Source organism: Myotis myotis, unplaced genomic scaffold, assembly GCF_014108235.1.
Source record: "Myotis myotis isolate mMyoMyo1 unplaced genomic scaffold, mMyoMyo1.p scaffold_m19_p_3, whole genome shotgun sequence".
NCBI lineage: Eukaryota > Metazoa > Chordata > Mammalia > Chiroptera > Vespertilionidae > Myotis > Myotis myotis.
Genome location: NW_023416335.1, coordinates 141,150,461 through 141,172,066, shown reverse-complemented (window position 1 = coordinate 141,172,066; position 21,606 = coordinate 141,150,461). Strand labels below are relative to the sequence as shown.

The 21,606-nt window shown below is 46.6% G+C and overlaps 1 protein-coding gene across 1 annotated transcript; it reads right to left on the bottom strand.

Annotated features, from left to right (window-relative positions):
* Positions 1 to 475: 475 nt before the first annotated feature.
* LOC118650604 (negative elongation factor B-like) lies at positions 476 to 10,062 on the bottom strand. Its single transcript, XM_036298969.1, is given in 4 exon segments — positions 476 to 530; positions 532 to 2,246; positions 2,248 to 2,418; positions 10,054 to 10,062. Coding segments are annotated over 4 exon segments (1,950 nt in total).
* Positions 10,063 to 21,606: the final 11,544 nt, after the last annotated feature.

The window sequence follows — 21,606 nt, the reverse complement described above, 5'->3', positions numbered from 1 at the left end:
AACCTTTTTTTTTTTTTTTTTTTTTTTTTACCAAAACGCTTTTATTTACACTTAAGTCACCGAGGATGACGCAGACCCTCACCTGCTGAGTGCACCTGAGCAAGGAGCGCACCTCTCCCAGGGTAAACTGAGGCAGCAGGTGGGGCCTGGGCTTTCCTCAGCTTGGGCAGGGGCACCCTCTGCCTGGGGTCCCAGTACAGTGGACTGTCCACTGTTAAACACGCAGGAGTCCTCAGAGGGCCAGGCTGACCAGCAACGCTGCTAACCTGTGCCCCACGCCAGCCGCCCAGCCCCTGGCGAACAGGGGGGTGGAGGAGGCACCTGCCCAGGGGACCACCCTGGGCATCAGCGCAGCCACCACCCACCCATGAGCACCGCTCTGCTTCCAGGAGACATGGGTCCCAATGATCCCAGGCCAGGGCTCCTGGCCGACCAGGCCGTGTCCTCCCAGGGCCGTCCACTCCCCGGCGACGTGTCAGAGGCCGGCTCGGACGGGCACGGCAGGGAGGGGCAGCTCCAGGGCCGGGCTAGGCGGCCGGGGCCGGGCTGGGCTTGCGGTGGTCCAGCTGCTCCAGCTTCTCGCTGAGCTGCCAGTAGAGCTCCTTCACCGCTTCGCCGCTCTGGCCGCTGGGTTCCAGCACCTTCTGCAGGGCCTGCAACCTGGTGGGCGCCACGCGGTGGTGCAGGTGGAGGAGGAGCCGCAGCACGTGCCGCTGCACGTTCTCCTTCCTTGGGGAGGCGGTGAGCAGGAAGCTGTCGAAGAGGCTGCGGCAGAAGTCCTCCAGGGCAAACTCCTCGGCCAGCAGTGCCAGGTTCCCCGTGAGCAGGTGCAGGAAGATGTCGCCGAAGGCCAGGTCGCTGAAGGTCTCCACGAGCCCGGGCAGCAGGCGGAGGAGCGCGTTCTTGTTCCTCTGCTTGGTGATGTGCAGCAGGTAGTAGAGCCCCACCTCGCAGGCCATGCGCTGCTCCCGCAGGAACCTGGTGAAGCTCTCGGGAAGAGCTCTCGGGTAGGGGGCCGGGGCCCGCTCCTCCACCGGGGGCTTCTGGTCCACGTTGAAGGCGAAGTCGTCCGCCATGAAGGACATGAGCGTCGGCAGGAACTTGGTGATGAGCTCCACCTCCATCCTGGGCTCCTTGAAGACCTGGCTGTCGATCATGTCCCAGGCCCCCTGGCCCAGCGCCAGGAGCCTGAGCAGCAGCAGCAGATCAGGGCTGTCCCTGGGCAGCGTTTCCTGGCCGACCAGCTCCTGCAGGTGCCGGAGGGTGCTCAGGGACAGCGTGTTGATGGCGAAGGGGTCACACAGGATCATGGACAGGTCCCCCAGGACTTGCTCCTGACCCTTCTTCACTCCGTCGAGAAACCCCTGCAGCTCCCGCGCCTGCTTGCTGTCCACGAAGCGCTCCCGGATGCAGGCGTCCAGGCACCAGGTGAACTTGTGGCACGGGTCCACCGAGCAGATGTCGCCCACGTCCCGGTCGTGCAGGGACATGAGCAGCTCGGCGCGCAGCGTGCAGTAGTGCACATTCCGCGTGCGCAGGAAGAGGGTCCGCAGGAACTGCAGCACCATGTTGTACAGCTTCACGTTCTTCCCCACCATCTGCGTCAACTTCTGCACCACCTCGCCCTGGCGCCGCGTCCGGGGGGAAGGACTGAAGAAGTTGTGCAGGACAGAGAGCTCCGAGCTGAACAGCGCGCGCTCCTTCTCCAGGATGTACTGCTTCAGCAGCGGGGCCACCTCGTCGCCAAAGAGCGCCTGGTTGTCCTGCCAGATCTGCCGCTTCACCTCCACGGCGCAGGCCCGGTACAGCTCCTTGTCGGCCATGACCAGCTTCAGCTTCTTCTCAGGGACCCTGGGCAGGTGTTTCATGATGCACATCACCACCGGCTGCAGCAACGGCATCTTCACCAGCGAAAAGCTCTTCTCCAGCAGGTCTTCCAGCTTCTTGTACCTCTCCTCCGCCTTCCCCTCCGCGGCGATGGCCGACACTCGCTCCAGCAGCTTCTCCCGCAGCTCTTCGAACACGGACTGGCGGAACTCCAGGCGCGGCGTCCCATGCAGGTCCAAGAAGGGCAGGGCCGACTGCAGGGAGGGCAGCAGCACGCCGTTCTCTGTCTGGAACTGCTCGATGGCCTTGAGCGGTTCCGTGCAGTTGGTGAGCGTCTCCTTCAGGTCCTCGCCATTGGCCACGCCCAAGTCCTGCAGCCCAGGGAACAGGGCCGAGGCCCCGTCCCAGGCCGGTCCCAGGCCGGCTCGACGCCCCATCCCCACCGCGCTCCTCCGGCGCCGCTGCAGGCACCCCGGCAGCCCGCTCCCTAGGGCCGCGGGGGCCGCCTGAGCTCCTCTCCCCGGAGCCCTCCAGCTCCGCAGGTCCCTGGCCGCAAACCACCCCCTTCCGCCCCGCACCGCGGGTCACAGGCTAACCAGCCCAGCCGGAAACGGCAGTGGCGTGGAATCCCTTGCTGATCCAACAGAGTATGAGAACCTTTTTCCTGGATTACAAGAAGCCTTTGTTGTGGACGAATGGGTGAAGGAAACACATGCTGACCTGTTGCCAGCTAAGCAATACCCACTTGTCACGCCAAATGAAGAAAGAAATGTAATGGAAGAGTCAAAAGGCTTTCTATTGGGGTCCAACGGTTTCCACAAGTATCTCCAGCCAGGTTCTGTATTTATTGTCTCGTTACATCTGTATTTATACCAGTTGATTTTAATCCTATTAATTCTATTCCAAAGGTTAGGACGTTTCTTATCTCCATTCCACGGTTACTCTATTGTTCTATTAAGCTACAAGGAAGTAACTGAAGGAGATTTTCCTAAGTAAAGATTATGTAGCTTAAGCGTGATTGTAGTTAAAGTGATTAATTACCTACCTGGCACTTAGTTAAGGGGTTTTATTCCCTCCCTAACTCCAGGGGAAAATCCTCACCTGGGGAAACAATCTCTCTCGGGGAGGTGGTCCTGTTTAAAACACATAGGGTTAAGAGGGGGAGCAAACATATGCCATATACGCCAGGTCCCGTGAAACATAAACTGTGCAGATGTTTCTTCCTGCAGCGACTGTGTCAAGCAGCAAGGGTGGATTGGCTTCCGGCAGCTTTCAGCTCTCAAGACCACCTCAACAGGAACTTGATGGGAAACCTGCTTCTCCTACTCCAGTTATCATAGACTCCCACACAGCCAACAAAGAAGAAAAGAGTTTACTCGAACTAGAAGATTTGGATAAATTGGATTTAGAAGATATTGACACAACAGATATCAACCTGTATGAAGAGATTTTGGGTGATTGAATGTAATGTTTCCCATTTACACGACTAAACAGATTATTATGGACAGGTATTAATTGTTACCCTGACCGCAGTGCTCTGGGACTCTGAGAAGAAACTCCTTAAATTGTATGTAAACACTGCTGTGCCCTCCTGGTCTTAGGAAGTTTGTGTGGCATCTACATCACTGTTTCCTTGTCTACTAAAATAGACATGGACTTTGATTTTTTTCATACTGTCATTAGACCATATCTCATAAAATCTTTTGAGTTAATGAAAGAGAGAGAGAGAGAGAGAGAGAGAGAGAGAGAGAAAGGAGGCCCTCCGGAATGAGGCCCAGAAATCAGGATTTTAAAAAGATTCCCAGGTGATTCAAATGTGCAGCCAAGGTTGAGAACCACTGACCTAGATGCATGGAAACACTGGACAGGACTAGTTTAAAGCAAAGATAAACCCTTTACTAAAGAAGTTATATGCCTTGTGCATGACTACCCACCGTGACCGGCCCAGATAGAAATTTATGATTAGATCACTCTGTGAGGTTACTTTCCATGGAACCCTTTTTTCATCCACATGTTGTGGAGTGACATTCACGAGAATAAGACCACCAACTCCAATTAGGTTTTAAACAGCAAGCGAGGATTTATTGAGCTTGCCAGCGACTACAGTTACAGCACCCTGCCGAAGCAAAGGCTGAACTGCAGTGCCTACTACAGGAGTTACATTTATTATTAAATTTTGTGGAGGCCCAGAGAAAAATGTGTCTTTCAAATTCTGGGCCCCCAATATGGAGAAAACTCTCTTTATTTATACTTTTTCCAGTCCTTTGTCTCCCAAATTTGGAATGAGACTTCCGGGCCTTCTGAGAAAGAAGGCCTGCATGCTGGGAAGGGGCCATGAGACCACATCTCAAGGCCTGGCCTAATGTCAGTACCTTCCTATCTATGTGTTCTAGGAACAGACAGCAAGCATGACCTGTCTGGCCAAAGCACCAGATATGCAGCCCAGCACACACATTCCTTTAGGTAAGTGATTGTCGGGGGAGGAAAAATAATTTCCCCTCTACTCTTCTAGGTTCTTGGCTAAGACACTATAGTAATAATAGACAGATTAACTGGGGGGGGGGGGGATGGAGGAGGGGGGGAACCAACAGAATGTTTAATAACTTATATACCTCCTGTATACTAAATATCTAGAAAAGTTGAGTATTTCCCTCAAATGGTCCAGCTACCATCTTAAATAACATCTCCAGCTAAAGACAAAAGAAAATATTGTGGGTTCAGGGAATTGAGTTATGGGAGGTTACCTGTAGGGAGCGGCTCTAGGGTCAAGCCTTGGGCTGACCTGTGGCAGGGCCACAAACAAGTCCCAGTCCGGAGGGCAGAGCTCTCCTAACATAATTAAGCCTGACTTTGTAGCCCTCCCTAATTCCTTCCTAAGTAGCTAATGAGCTGTGGGAGGTGCAGCAAGTGTTGCCAAAACAAGAACATTTGTATACATGTTAATCTACCATTGTTTTAATCAGACTATAGCATCAGCTTGCAGGCTGGGTCTTTTGTGTCCTCATCCAGGTACAGGAGATCCACCAAGCCCCAGCTGTATTCTCTTGTCTGTCTTTTCTTCAATCCTTCACTGCTTCTCCTCAGGTTCACCCTTGGCTGTGCTGGCATGGCACAGTTACCAGGAAAAGCATAGTAAACAAGGTTGGTATGCAGATTTAAGTTGCTTAATAAGCATTTTTAGAGATTTAGGGTCCTTTGCCTCTTTCTCGTACAGAGAGAAAGACAGCTTTACATATGGAGATTTTCCATATAAATGTAAGAACTTTTACTTGGCTTTCCAAGCTTCTCCTGCTTATGCTATTTTAAAAATAACCCTTGTGCCAAGGAAGCATATTTTGGGGTGACAAATTTGGCTCCCATTTATGATATTGATATTGTCTGATATTCAAAGAATTAAATTATTTTATCAGCCTGGTTATCTGATTTTCCTCGACTCATTATTATTGTATGTGAAATAGCATAAAATTGGCTGTAAAATTTTTCTATTTGTTTGAGTATAGTAGATATAGCAATGGAAAACTCTCCCCGTTTTTCCTTCTAGGTTCTTTGGGTGGTCTAATGACCAAGTTAACAAAAGACACATTAATAGAAGGAAAACAAGTTTTGTGTATATAGGCGCCCCATAAAAAGATGACACTCCCTGGCAGTAAGGTCTTAATGCCATCCTGAGCAGAGGAGAAAGGAGTAAGGGTCTGAATCTTCAAAGGATAGGAAGATTATTCACAGAAAGATGAGAAGAGCGCAAGTTTGGTAAACAAAAGCTTGCCATGCTATCCAGACAAGGCCTAATGTAAAAAGCTATTTCTGGTAATAGCTCTTTTTCTGACACAGGATCCCTACCTAAATTCCCTTAGACCAGTGGTTGGCAAACTCATTAGTCAACAGAGCCAAATATCAACAGTACAATGATTGAAATTTCTTTTGAGAGCCAAATTTTTTTTTATTGTTTTATTGCTTAAAGTATTACAAAGGGTATTACATATGTGTTCTTTTTTTCCCCCCGCCCTTGACAATCCCCTGGCCTCCCCTACCCCTCAGTGTCTTATGTCCATTGGTTATGCTTATATGCATGCATACAAGTTCTTCGGTTGATCTCTTACCCGCCCCCCCCCCCCCCGCCCCCCAACCCTCCCTGGCCTTCCCGCTGCAGTTTGACAATCAGTTTGAGGCAGCTCTGCCTCTGTATCTATTATTGTTCATAAGTTTATAATGGTCTTTATCATCCCTGAATGAGTGAGATCATGTGGTATTTTTCCTTCATTGACTGGCTTATTTCACTTAGAGAGCCAATTTTTTTAAACTTAAACTATATAGGTAGGTCCATTGTTATTAACTTAATTAGGGTACTCCTAAGCTGCCCTTTGCTAAAAACGTCCTCAATCTGATTGAGGTACGTTCACTGAGGTCGACCCCTTCCAACTCTCCCATTCACACTTGTCTTGTATACTTGCTTCGTCTATCTCCTTTCTGAAAACCGACCTTCTGCGCTTGGGCCACGAAGTTTCAATCGCACTGTACGTGTGCGCCCGCACATGGTATTTTGTGGAAGAGCCACACTCAAGGGGCCAAAGAGCCGCATGTGGCTTGCGAGCCACGGTTTACCGACCACTGCCTTAGACCATTAGGAAAGCAAAATCAATGGGGCACACCTGTCTGAATCCTCTCAGTCTTCTGACCCTTCATCTAGAATTTCAACTGGGGTCCTTCACCTGGGCCTGTATTGGACCTTCATTTGGCTTTGGCTTTGCAGTTACTGACTCAGTTTCTGTCTGCACCTCCTCCCAACTGTGAAGGGGGCTGCACCCTATTTGAGAGGCTGATTTTCCACCTGCACAAGGTATTTCATTTGCGTTATTTGGCCATTCTTCTCCCAGTAAGGAATAACGAAATCCAGCGTGAGCTCTGAGGAGCAATCCCACCAGACCATGAGCATGTTCATTTCTTGAGCCCTTACCAAACCAAAAGTGTGCATCATGTTTCCTGATACAAAAAGTCAGGATGAAATATCCAAATATAAGTACCATGTGCTTAAGAGGCAGGTGGGGGCCTGAGAAGATGGGTGCTGGTTTTCAAATATTTTCTTCATGACTTTCAGGCTTTCCTCACTGAGGTACAAATCCCCAGTCATATATTCTGTTATGTCTAATTTTGAAATAATAAACCTATTTCCGCCCAGTCGGGTGTAGCTTAGCAGTTGAGCGTCGACCCAGGAACCAACAGGTCGTGGGTTCGATTCCTGGTCAGGGCACATGCCCAGGTTGTGGGCTCAATCCCCAGTGGGGGGCATGCAGAAGGCAGCCGATCGATGATTCTCTCTCATCATTGATGTTTCTGTCTCTCTTTCCCTCTCCCTTCCTCTCTGACATCAATAAAGATATATTTAAAAAATAAAAAATAAACCTATTTCCTCCTCCTCCAGAAACCCTATTTTCTGAGACAGCACTCCATCTACACATGAATCTCAAGGTGGGTGCCAAGGCTTGTGATGAGTTTCCCAATGAGCCTGGATAAATTGCCCTAATTAAATTAATGGAGAAAACCAGATATTTAGGTGGTTATTGTGTTGTCACAATGCCCATGAATTGGATTGGGAGACTGTATAAAAATAGAAGAATAATTTTAGTTTGCCATATGTGGCAGTAAATTTCTCAAATTTGGTTATTCAAATCTCACTTCTATTTTAGGCACGCTGTAGATCCTGTGTAGAGGATCAGATTGCACAGATGAAATTCTTGGCAGATTCTTTAAAGACCCTTCCAGGATTATCTGATTTTATAGAGGTCTGTGTCTTTCATTGTTCTTGACCAGTGATTTTCAACTGGTGATTTGCAAGAATTTTCAAAACATGCAACATCTGGCTATTTAGTCAGGGACACTGACCTCTTTTCCCTGAGATTGTCAAATTTAAAAAAAAAAAAAAAATGACAACAGCCAACACAACAATAGCTATCTGGTGTGAATGAATCAAAATGATACATATATTTTTTTGTCAGATTAGCAAAACAATATATTTTTTGGTGTGCCACAGAATTTCAGTAGTTTGTGTGCCATGAGATGAAAAAAGTTGAAAAATCACTGTTCTTGGAAGACTGATAGTGATGTAACTAATTCCCATTTTTAGAAATACAAATGAATTTTGTTTAATGAAGTTGCATCAATTTCTACTCTTCGGAAGAGACCAGTTTTGCACTGGTCAGTAAATTCAATTCAGAATTGCTGATACCTATGTATTTGTTTTTCCGTTGGATTCTCCTTTGAATCAATTTTTGCTTCTTACTGGTTTCCTCAATAAATAGTGAAATAAAAAATCTTTGACACATTCATTGTATATTTGTATGAGAGTCACAATTTTTTTAATGTTTGTATTTATTTATTTGTTTATTTATTTATTTATTTAGGGAGGAAAGGAGAGAAACATCAATGACAGAGAAACAGTGATCGGCTGCCTCTTACACTCTCTCTATTGGGAATTGAGCCTCAAACCCCAGCCTTGACTCAGAAATCAAGCCAGTTACCTTTCGGTGCATGGGACGATGCTCAACCAACTGAGCCACACAGGCCAGGGTGAAAGTTACAATTTTTAAAAATCACCTTTTAGCACCCTGATTCTCTAGCAACTTAGTTCATCCCCAAAAATAGGGTTGGGAAGGGGCAACTAAACATTTACCCAGAAGAGACTAGTGAATGAGCTACTTATAAGGGCAAGATAATGTTTACCCTCCTTCCTGGACATAGAGGCTCCAGATTTGGGTTTAATTTGGTATAGAGTTATAAAAAACACTATATGTTTGCACAGCCAAATTTGAGGACTGCTGTGGTTCTCTCTTTTCAATCCTACATTTTAACTAGTTCACTTACATAACAAAGAAAATGGTAATAGCAGATGTCATGATGGCCTTAGAGAAACAGGATAGAAAAACAAATACCATTGGATCTCTCGCTTTCCCCAGCAATTATCCCGCACCTGTTCCTACCGTTAACTTCATTCTCCCAGGCTACCTTCTCCACAAGTTTTGACTTACCAGCTCTAGCATCTCAGTATCTCTTACTCATATCCTTCCTTTGTGGAAAAAAACAAGATCACCATTAGCATAAGTTTTTTTTTTTTGTTTTTTTTCAAAACTGTCGGCATGAGGAGTGTTCTAACTTGGGAAGGAGGGTGGAATTTTTTATAGTGCTTCAGCAGGCAGGGTCAGATGAAGTTCAGCTAGTTTCAAGAATACTTGTTCAAAGATGGTTCTAGAGAAAAGGAGGAATTATCCTCACTAATTAGCAGCCATTATTTGGACAATTTGGATTTACCAAGAGGAATGGGAGGAAGCATGAAGGGCTGAAGTCATGTGCAAATGAGGATGCAAAGCTACAGTGGACAATGGAAACTTTTCAGTCATCAAACCATAGACACCCTGTTCTCACATGCAGTTGGCTAAATCCTAGGAAAGGCTTATTATTTGATTTGAGTTGGAACATATGCCTATCTATGAACCACTTACTGTGGTCAAGGAACAGGGTTAAAAACAAAGAGGCTGCTCTCAAGCCAGCCCAAAGGTTAGAGCAGGGGGAGGAACAGCTCTCGAAAGGGAGTAGCTAGACCTGGCCCATGAGAGTATCACAGTGAGCAGGGCAGCCCCCACCCTTTCTCTCCATTTGTGTCCATGATACCTTCCTTTTCCTCCTTCCAGGGGAACAGTTCAACTTTGTCTCTAGGGGACACTGCTTAAAGAGGACCACTCAGAGGACATTTTGCCTAATGAGTGTGAAGAGCAAACCCAGCCGCAGTGGTGAAAGCTTCTTCCGGAGCAGCCCCAAATAGAACTGCTGGAAGGCTGTGTTATTAAAGACAGAAACAGACTCAGCCCGAATGCCCAGACTTCCTCTTCTGAAATCCTTGGAACTTTTAAAATGATTATCTTAGGGAAGATAAACAAGTTTGGTTTTAATATACATCTGAATAGTGGCTGTGTTCTATGCCTCTTCTTTCTTTTATCTGTTTTTGGCAGCAAAACCCCTTTCAAGTATCCAATGCCCATTACCCCTTCCTTTTCCTATAAAAATAAAACAGATCTGCCCAATGAAAAAAGTAAGTTACCAGTGAAAAAAATGAAGATTGAGAGAAAGAAAATATCTCCCCTTACCATTTATATTTTGCTAGAAGAACAAGTTGGTTACATATTATAGACTTTAAAGTAAAAATCACCAGAATTTGAATCCTGACTTCTCACTTACTTGCTCCATGACCTTGGGCCAACACTCAACCTCAGTGTCTTAGTTCTCTTATTTCAAAAATGAAGAATAGCACCTACCTCAAAATGTTAAAGGATTACGTGTGTAAAGAACACACCATTGTATCTAAAATATATTAAAATTCAATACTTATTGTTTTTGATGATGATGAAGATTATGAAGGAATTAAAGCCTATTTATCTATATGTTTTCACACACCCCCATTAGTATTTTTAAAGTAGAATTTCAGAATTAGAAGGGAACTCACAAATACTAGTAACATCAGCCAGTGGTCAAGCCTCTCTCTCTAAAGAAACCTCAGCTACTACAGGGCCAGGATGGGGGAGAAAGAGATGGATGGAGTTGAAGAAGGTGGTCAGGGAGCCAGGGAGCCAGGGACAAAGGAATCCTTGTTTTGGAGAGATGGGTCCAAGCTTTCTCTTTGTGTGTGTGTGTGTGTGTGTGTGTGTGTGTGTGTGTGTGTGTGTGCGCGCGCGCGTGCGCATGTGCACGTGTGTATGTCCATGTGTACATTCAAGGGGTGTGATGACTAAACAGTATGTAACATCAAGAATTTATCAACATTGCCCTAACCGGTTTGGCTCAGTGGATGGAGCGTCGGCCTGCAGGCTGAAGGGTCCCAGGTTCGATTTCAGTCAAGGGCATGTACCTTCGTTGCGGGCACATCCCCAGTGGGAGGTGTGCAGGAGGCAGCTGATCGATGTTTCTAACTCTCTATCTCTCTCCCTTCCTCTCTGTAAAAAATCAATAAAATATATTTAAAAAAAGAAATTATCAACATTGACACTGATTACAGATGCTGGTGAATTAGCAGTGTAGAAAGGGAAAATAAAATATGGCTTAGCTGTGAAAAAGTAATACTAATTACAGTCATTTACATGAGCTCTTACCAGTTATGTTGAATTACCATGCAGCACAATCATAATCATGTGTATCATTAAATATGTGCCCAGTTAACTTTCATGTAAGTTGTCTTGATTAGTCACCACCTCTGCTCCCCTTAGACAGTTGCTCAGGGACACGTTGCTTAAAGTCCCCTATACTTCAGGGACTATCGAGAGGGACCTGATGCCCTGGAGTTCCAGAAAAGACTGCAGGTTGTGCTGACAGTTTACTCTAGTTTGAGAAAACAGTCCTCTCAATCACATTGCAATGCAGGGGGAAGGATCTGCACGGAGGATCTGAGGTCTTCCCCCCTTTTCTTTTCTACCAGAAGGTCTTCAGAGAGCCCAGGGAGCTTACCTCCCACAGCTGAGGACACACACACACACACACACACACACACACACACACACACACCAAGAGATAGTAATAGATACAAAGAGAAATAGAGAAGGACATGAACACCAAGAGACAGATTCAGAGAGGCAGAGAGAGGTGGAGACAGAGGCAAGTAGACAGATGATATAAAAAGTGGGGTGAAGACAAAGACACAGAGTCAGTTCAGTAAGGAGAGTATATTCACCATATGATTCCACTTACATGTGGAATCTAATGAACAGAATAAATTGACGAACAGGCATGGATGCATGGAACAGGCTGACAGCTGTTGGAGGGGAGAGAGGGACTGGATGAAAGAAGGTGAAGGGATTAACCAAAGATCATATATGCATAACCCATCGACACAGACAACCGCGTGGTGATGGCCAGAGGAAGGGGGGGCCGGGGCTTAGTGGAGGCGGGCAAAAGGTGGGAAAATGGGGACATCTGTAATAGGGTCAACAATAAAAAATAAAGTTAAAAACAAAAAGGAGAATATACTCAGAGGCCTTTACTGGTTGTTTTTCTTGGATACTTCAGGAGACAAACATATTTCCCACAAGCAGACCCTGCCAATTGTAGGGTCTCTCATTGTCTTAGATGATAAGGTTACAGGAAGAGGAGATAAAAAGAAGATAAAAAGAAAAGGGGAGGTAAGGAGAAGAGAGAGAGCTGGAGTAACAGAAGGAGAGATGGAGAAAGACACACAGAGGAATCAGGGAAAGAGAAGAGGGCAGTGAGGGGGTTAGTGAGTCTGCTGGATGCTTGGCCAGTGCCCATCTAGTGAAAGGTTGTGGCGACAGAGAAACATGGGACACACGCTCATGTTTTCTTTTTGTTGTGATAAAAGTTCCAAGTCCTTAATGATTATTTCTTGGGCACCTACCATGTCCCCTGAACCAGGCTAAGTGTTTTTACCTATATTGACTCATTTGTCCTCAAGATGACACTATCTGGCAGAAACTATCATGATGCCCATATTATGGAAAAGGTATGCAACTGGACCAAAGTCATCCAGGTAGTAAGTGAGATTAAAATCCTGATATTTGGCTCCAGGTCCTGTGTTCTAAACCATAACATACCACCAACAAAGCCAGGTATGTAATACATAATAGTTAAGGAATCCATGATTTAAAGGCACTCTTGCTAATTATAATTTATTTCAAATTAACCTAATATGCAAGTCAATCAACCTTCCCAGAGCATAACATTTTCATTTCCGCCAAGACTGTAACACCGGTCAGCTCGGTGAGAGAAGCAGGGCAGAGCTGTGGTGTGTGGCTGACAGAGGATAGAAGCCTTGAGGGGTTGATGACCTTATGACTGCCATACAGGGAGATGAGCAGGTTCCAGTGCCCCTCCTCCGTGGGTCCCACTTGCTGCAGTGAGTCTGGGTTCTGCTGCTTTTCTCTTGAGAGACCTTAAAGGGACTGGAATTTGGTTCCTCGATGACTCCAATTTACCCGGTGGAAACTCATGAAAAATATATTCATCAGCTTTCTAATCTCTATATATAAAGAGCCAGGGTCCATAACATCTGCAATGACCAAGGCTCCACTGACCACTGGAAGTCAGTGCTCGGTTGCCGTAGTGACCCAGCACTGACTGCAGCTGGTGTGGTTCAGCGACCCAGCACTGACTGCCGAAAGGGCTGTGGATCAGGCCCAGAGAGAGGCCTGCAGAGAGAGAGAGGCAGGGTCTGATCTGCAGCCTCTGTGGCAGCTATTGATCAGCCACCGCCTCTCTCTTTCTCTCCGGGCTTTGCCAGCAGCCATGCCTCTGTTTCTCTCTGGCCTGGGGGGGGGGGGGGGGGGAGCTGCTGATGATGAGCCCCGCCTCTTTGATCAGGCCCAGAGATAGGCCTGGAGATGCTGACTGGCATAGAAACTGGCCAATCAGAACCTAATCTGGGTGAAGTGCGAGGAGCCTATGGCTGCCTAGGAGGCAGAACTTTTGACCCTGATTGGCATAGAAACTGACCAATCAGAACCTAATCTGGGTGAACTACGAAGGCAGAACCTAAGGTAGGGGCTGAGGAGGGGTTTTAAGGGCAATAGCTGTTTGGTATTAGGTGTAAGAAAGCGGTTCAATTTTTTAATGACCTGTTTGGCAGTATAGTGCATATGGCTGGCTATCAGTCCAGATATAGGGATTATGTGTTTTTGTCTGCCAAGAGCATCTCCTCCTGCTGAAAAAGGCTCCCCCCACTATTTAAGCAATCCTATCCTATATAATCTATCTATACTAATAAAAGGGCAATATGCTAATTAGACCGGGTTGACCAGCCATCTTCCAGATGTCTGACTTCCTTCCGGACAAAGCCATGGTGGTGGGGGCCAAGGCAGAGGCAGTTAGGGGCGAGATCAGGCCAGCAGGGAAAGGCCATTGGGGGAAAGATCAGGCTGTCAGGGGAGGGCAGTTAGGGGCAATGAGGCAGGCAGAGGCAGTTAGGGGCAAGATCAGGCCAGCAGGGGAAGGCCGTTGGGGGAGAGATCAGGCCAGCAGGGGAGGGCCATTGAGGGTGAGATCAGGCTGGCAGGGGAGGACAGGTAGGGGTGATCAGGCAGGCAGAGGCAGTTGGGGGTGAGAATAGGCCAACAGGAGAGAGCAGTTGGGGCAAGAGGGATGTCCGACCGCCGGTTTAGGCCCGATCCCTGGGATCGGGCCTAAACTGGTGGTCGGACATCCCCCAAGAGGTCCCTGATTGGAGAGGGTGCAGGCTGGGCTGAGGGAATTCCATCCCTCGCCCCCCCGCCCCCACCCCACCCGCCGTGCAAGAATTGGGGGCAAGATCAGGTCAGCAGGGGAGGGCGGTTGGGGGCGATCAGGCAGGCAGGCAGAGAGGTTAGGGGCAATCAGGCAGGCAGGCAGAGGGGTTAGGGGAAATCAGGCAGGCAGGCAGAAGCAGTTAGGGGCGATCAGGCAGGCAGGCAGGTGAACAGGTAGAAGCCAGCAGTCCCAGATTGCAAAAGGAATGTCTGACCCTGTGGGATTGGGCCTAAACTGGCGGTCAGACATCTCCCAAGGAATCCCCGATTGGAGAGGGTGCAGGCTGGGCTGAGAGAACCTCCTTCCTCCCGTGTACAAATTTCGTGCACCCAGCCACTAGACCTATATAATAAAGAGGTAATATGCAAATTGACCATCACACACTCACACAAGATGGCCTCCCCCATATAGTTAAAGATGGCCACCACAAGATGGCCAGTAAGGGAGGACAGTTAGGGGTGACCAGGCAAACAGGGAAGGGCAGTTGGGGGTGACCAGGTTGGCAGGAAAGCAGTTAGGCATTGATCAGGCTGGCAGGGGAGTGGTTAGGGGCAATCAGGCAGGCAGGCAGGTGAGCAGTTGGGAGCCAGCAGTCCTGGATAGTGAGAGGGATGTCCGGCTGCCAGTTTAGGCCCGATCCCACAGGGGTCCCCTATTGGAGAAGGTGCAGGCTGGGCTGAGGGACACCTACCCCCCAGTGCACGAATTTCATGCACCGGGCCTCTAGTCCTATATAATAAAAGGCTAATATGCAAATAGACCAAACGGTGGAATGACCAGTCACTATGATGCACACTGACCATCAGGGGGCAGGCACCCAATGCAGGAGCTTCCCCCTGGTGGTCAGTGCGCTCCCACAGGGGGAGCGCCCCTCAGGCAGAAACCTCTCCTGCCTCTGCTGCAGTACTAAGGATGTCCAACTGGTGGTTTAGGCCTGCTTCTCATGGGGAGTGGGCCTAAGCTGTCAGTAAGACATCTCCCAAAGGCTCCCGGACTGCAAGAGGGTGCAGACCAGGCTGAGGGACCCCTGCCCCCAGTGCATGAATTTCGTGCACCGGGCCTCTAGTCTGTTAATAAATAATGATAATTAAAAAAATAAATCATTTGGTTACCATCCTTGGAGATTAATTGGGTAATTAATTTCAGCTAAGTGTTTCATAAGTCTTAAGGATATATGGTCCTGTGTCCTTGGTAGGCTGTAGGATGGAGATGCTGATTATGAATGCCCCTAATCCAGGCTGACTCTCACTGGATTGCACAGAACCCCTCAGAGAACTCACTGGGAAGGCAGATGATAGTCAGGGTCATTTTTACTCCCTGGACTGAAAGTCTGAGCACTGAACTGTAAATCTAAAGGAGCTGACAAGAGAGAATTCAGCTTCCTGGTTGCTCAACTGCACCGTATTAATTTTCAGTAGGGGAATCGTCTTTGGGGTGGTGGTGATGCAAACAACTTCTTATGTCCATAGAAGCCTTGCCAACACAAGGACCCAGGGGATACTGGTGCAGTTGAAGCCCATGCTCCTTCCTATAGCTGCTGACTTTTGAACATATTGACAACTAACATAAAAAAAAATGGGCAAGAAGGTGACAGTATTGGTCAGTGATTAAAAACATGAACTTTGAGGTCATCCAGCCTGGGTTTGAATCTGGCATCACTGTTCACTAGCTACATGTTCACAGCTTTAACCATTACTGCTACGTAGATAACTTCTAAATTCAACTAATATTTATTGCATAAAAATGCTATGCTAGAATTTTTAGGGAACTTGGTGACTGCAGTAGACTTAGCCAAAAAAGAGAAGATGTGTCTACCTTCTAATCCCCAGAACCTGTAAATGTTACACACACACACACACACACACACACACACACACACACACATATGGCAAATGATGTGATTACATTATGGAGGTGTTTATCCAGAATTATCCATGTGGGCTCTGGATCTGATAACTGCCGGGGTCCAACCCCAGCAGGTCCAGGGGTCCCCAAAGGTGTAGACGGAGTCGGCGAAGAAGGAAGGACACGGAGACAGTGTTCAGTTGATCAGCAGCCTAGCCAGGATCTCCAGCCAAGTTCTGGTTAGGATCTCCAGAGAGGTTCTGCTTCAGATCTCCAGCCAGGTTCTGTGTCCATGTTCTCTTGCTAGGTTCTCCAGCCAGGTTCAGTCCAGGTTCTCCAGCCAGGTTCAGTCACCAGGTTCTAGTCAGGTTCTCTTGCCCATTTCTGTAGTCAGGTTCAGTCCAGGATCTTTTGCCATGTTCTCTCCAGCGAAATTCTTCTGTCTCTAGTTCTGTGTGTTCTGTCTTCTTACATCTGTATTTATACCAGTTGATTCCAATCCTATCAATCTCTATTTCAAAGGTTAGGGCGTTTCTTATCTCCATTCCAGGGAGTAAAGATTATGTAGCTTAAGCATGATTGTTCGTAGTTAAAGTGATTAATTACCCACCTGGCACTTAGTTAAGAGGTTTTATTCCCTCCCTAACTTCAGGGGAAAATCCCTACCTGGGGAAACAACCTTTCTCAGAGACCTTGGTTAAAACACATAGTGCCAAGAAGGTGAGCAAACATATTAAGAACAGTATGCCATATATGCCAGGTACCTTGAAACAGCAAGGATGGACCAGCTCCCGGCAGATAACAAGTGTCCTTATAAGAATCAGGCTGAAGGCAGAGGGAGATTTGACAGAGAGAAGAGGAGAAGGATGTGACCATGGAGGCAAAGACTGAAATAATGTGGCCATAAACCAGGGAACTCCTGGAGCCACCAGAAGCTGGAAGAGGCAGGAGACAGATTCTCCCCTCCAGTGTTTGGAAGGAACATAGCTATACTGACACCTTAATTCCAGACTTCTGACCTCCAGGACTGTGAGAGAATAAATTTCTGTTGTTTTCAGCCACCCAGGTGGTAATAATTTGTTACAGCAGCCACAGGAAACTGATACATGGCTAATTGGGTGCGGGGAGTGGGTAACAGGGCAGGGCCTGACAGAGTTGCCAGTTCCTGGTTTAGCCTTTCACCAAAACTGGAAACAGAAGCACTGGTCTCAGGAAGAAGTTGGTGAATTCTGTTCTGCTGACTGCTGGAACAGACAGCCTTCCCTGGGCCTCTCCCCCACACCTTGCTGAGTGTGTGAGGAATGCAAGGCTCGGCTGCTCTTCACCTGGGTCGTTTCTCCAGCTTGTTTTGGCAGTGAGTCGCCTTGGGGGACTCCTCCTAGGACAAGAGGCAGGCTTGCTCACTGTTTGCAGCAAAACAGCAGGTTCCTCCAGCTCAGTGTCCCCCTCCTGCCACTCAGTCCACTGCATAAGAGGCATGTCATCAGGCCCTCCATTCTACCCTGTGGGACCTGGGGCGAGGAGACTGATGCCAACAGGCTGCGGCTCATGCTGCTTGCTGTGCTGTGAGCAGTGAGGTCCTTTGTCTCTGAACAAGAGTCTTGTTTCTTTCGCCTGCATCCTTACAACAGTAATAGGCCAACTCACTGGGTTGAAAGTGGGGTGAAATCAACCTCAACCAGACCCCGAGTTGAGGGTCTATGAGTCCTGGAAAAAACAAACAGGGAGTTGAGTAAATGAGTCTGCAGCTCACCAGAGACATCTGGGCTAGAGATAAGAGATTTGGAAATCATCACCAGAGAAGTCATAGTCAAAGCTATGAATCTGAATCATGTCATCCAGGAAAAGTTTATGAAGTGGGAAGGGAAAGGAAGAGAGGGGGCGCTAAGGAAAGAAACCTGAGGAACACTGACATGTATGGGGTAAGGAGAAGGGAACTCAAAAAGCAGATTAAAATGATACAAGTGTTTCCTACTTAGTCTCTGTATCTCAGTCATCTTTGATTCCTCTGCCTTCTTCTCTTGCATCTAATTGGTTGTTAATTCCAGCTAATCTTTGAATCACACTTTGTCCCACACCCATCTCTTCTTTCCATTCCTAGCTTCGACTCCACATCTGTTGCATAGATTCTTTGCAGTAACCTCCAGTTCTTTGCAGTAATTGGTCTCTTTGCTTCGGTTATACCACAACAATCTATTCTACACAGTGCTGCCAAATTAGTTTCCTTAAAATATCACTTGGATTACCTCAGTCTCCCAGGTTAGAAGGAATCCACAGTTCCCTGGTATGTCTGGGAGTCCTATTTTATCTGAATCCACTGACTCTGATTCTTATCACAGAAAAAGAATTGGCATTAGATGCCCTGGACGATGCCTCAATTGGTTGGAGTGTCATCCGATACACCAAAATGTTTCAGGTTCAATTCCTGGTCAGGGCACATACCTAGGTTTTGGTTCAATCCCCTATAAGGACACATATGGAAGGCTACTGATCGATGCATCTCTCTCTCTCTCTCTCTCTCTCTCTCTCTCTCTCTCTCTCTCTCTCCTTTCTTCTCTCTCTAAAAATCAATAAAAATATATGCTCGGTGAGAATAAAGAAAGGATTGACATTAGAAGGAATAAAATTTAATTGTGAGAGAGAAATAGCAAAAGAATAAGGGTGGGGAGAAAAATGAAAAGGACACAGTAGGCTGTGAGGACGAGTTGTCATTGTCCACTATTGGATGAGTCTCATTCAGGTCTAAGTAAACCATGACCTGCATGCCAAATCCAGCTTTCCACCTGTTATTGTAAATAAAGTTTTATTGGAACACAGCCACTTCCAGCATTTGCAGTTTGTCTCTGACTGCTTTTGTGCTACAACAGCAGAGTTGAGTAGTTGTGGCAGAGACTATCTACCCCGTGGAAATTTAAAATATTTACTATCTGGCCCTTTACAGAAAAAATGTGCCAACCCCTGGTCTAGTTACCGCTGCAATATGTGAGATATTAGAGCTCCAGGAATGTAGAAAAGGATATTTTAAGAAGTGATGCTCAGAATTACCAATTGGATGGCTCCCTGCCGACAGCCTTTGAAAGGTTCCAGTAAAGATTTGAATTACTGTTAATGCTGGACAGTTTCTTTGACTATGCGTTCTCAGAGTTGGAGCCACAGCACCATCCCAATAAATCCCCTTTGTGTATTAATCCTTTGGCATCTTTGTTTACGCCATTAATCTCCCTTCTTAAATTTCTCTTCACATTTCCATGTCTACTTTATTCCTTTAAATTCCTTCCCCGAAATTCTAGCTCAGTTTCTGTCTCCTTTGCTTTCCCTGTCCTTTACTGAACATAGTAAATTTACCTTGTGTGCCAATAGCTGCATTTAATCAGAGCTTCCTCATTCAGACTTTGTAGGCTGCTATGTGCTTTTGGTTCATCTTTTCATGGTGTGGACCAACTCCCCATAGATCACCAGGTTATTGAAGCCAAGGAAGTGTCTTCTGTATCTTCTTGTCACTTCCACAGCTTCTGGCAAAGGGACTTGAATAAAACTGTTTGATAAATTTGCTTATAAATAGTGAAATCATCAGAAATACTAGAAAAGAGATTTTTCTAACTCCCAAGCCCTACAGAAATGTATGCCCAAACATTTTTACACAGTCTAGGTCAGTTTTTTAAAAAAAATATATTTTTATTGATTTCAGAGCAGAAGGAGGGAGAGAGAGATAGAAACATCAACGATGAGAGAGAATCATGGATCGGCTGCCTCCTGCCGATCTCTTACTGGGGATCGAGCCTGCAACCCAGGCATGTGCCCTGACGTGGAATTGAATCGTGATCTCCTGGTTCATAGGTCGATGCTCAACCACTGAACCAAGCTGGCTGGGCTGGGTCAGTTTTTAAGCTACTGGATTACTGTGCAAAATTCCAAACCTTAGAACGAGAAAGTGAGGGTGATCGGCTCTGATTACCTTGTTGATGGCGAGGCTTGGTTTGTGCCCCTTAACTCCTTACCCTCCCTGAGTGCTGCTTCCTGAAGCCCCTGCTGGGAGAGGCGGTCTCCTCGGGGAGGAGGGCAGTTCTGCAAGCCGTGTGTGTAGCAGCCTTCCATTGGCGCAATCCGTGACCGTGACGGGGTGAAAGCCGGGCTAACGTCCCCGTTTTCTGTTTTAGGAAACATGCCTCCAGGAGTTGTTTCATATATTTCATTTTTAGTTAAAAAATACTTTTTAATGAAATATAACATTCACCTATAAAAGTATACATATCATAAATGTACAGCACAATGATTATCACACACTGAACACACCCGTGTAACCAGCTCCCAGATCAAGAAACAGAACGTTATCCATACCAGTCAGTGGCTCTCCAGCCCCCCTGCAGGGGTCGGCTCTACTGATGTGTCGCAGCGTTGACTCGCTTTGCCAGGGTTGTACCTTAAAGAAACGCAATCATACAAGATGCACGTTTGTACAAGGCTTCTTTTGTTTGTGAGATTCACCCATGGTGTGGAGAACAGTTGTGGGCTGTTTCCCATTGCTTTGTAATAGATAAATAAAATGTGGTAAATGTATACAATGTAATCCTATCCATTTTTTTCATTGACAGCATCTTATATTGGAAATCTCAAGAGCTCAGCTGTTGGAAGGGAAGTCCAGTGCTGCAACGAACATGGTGCTATTCCCGAATCTTTAATTTCACAAAAGCTTAATGGCATCAGCGTCTGGCCTAAGGATAAGATTACAGGCATCCTATCAGCTTCTGAGCCAGGAAAACCTGTTCTACTTCATGTCTGTTATTGTGTTTGTATCAAATAATAGTCTCTTAAATTCCATTGTTAAGCATCATTGTTGATTTTGGAACTGTATTCATACAGCAACATCTTTTCAGAATAAAAATAGAGCAACCAAAAAGGTCAGCACGTACATTAAAGTAACTTGATTTATCATCTCTGAAAACTCCCTCCCTTCATGCTTTACATAGTTGTAAACGTCTTACTTTTAATGACAAAAACTGTACCATATTTAGTTTACTTTGATGTGTTTATTCCTCCCACCAAAACACACACAGACACACACACAGCTCAGTCTCACTGGCCGTAGGGTTTTAGCTACAGCACCACTAGGCAGGTTAAACTTCATCGAGACAGTCTTCTGTTGATTAACATTCTTTGGAAAAAATCCAAAACCCATATTAGAGGAAAATTCACAATGTTATAGTACCCCTCCATAAAAGTGCCTTCATAAAAGTGTATATTTTAAAACTCAGGCTTCTTAAGGTGTAATTTATGTATAGAAAAATTCACCCTCTTTACTCTACAGTTCTATGATTTCCGACAAACATACACTCTCGTAACCACTATCACAATCACGATAGACAACACCCCTCATCCCCTAAAGTTTCTCACGTCCCTTTGTGGTCAATTCCCGGCAGCCTATCTCATAAAAGTATACGAAATGTTTTCTCTCCTTTGTCAGACAGAGCAGAGGCTAGTTCCTAGCTACCTCTTCAGCCTTTGGCGGCAGCGCTTCCCCTGCCCCAGTCACACCCACCGCCCTGTCCCTGTCCTCTCCCCACTTACACACACACAGCTCACCCTGTTCCTTTTACCCAGAGCCCTCTTCTCTTCCTCCTGCACCAAGTCAACTCCTACTCATCTTTAAGATCTCAGTTCAAC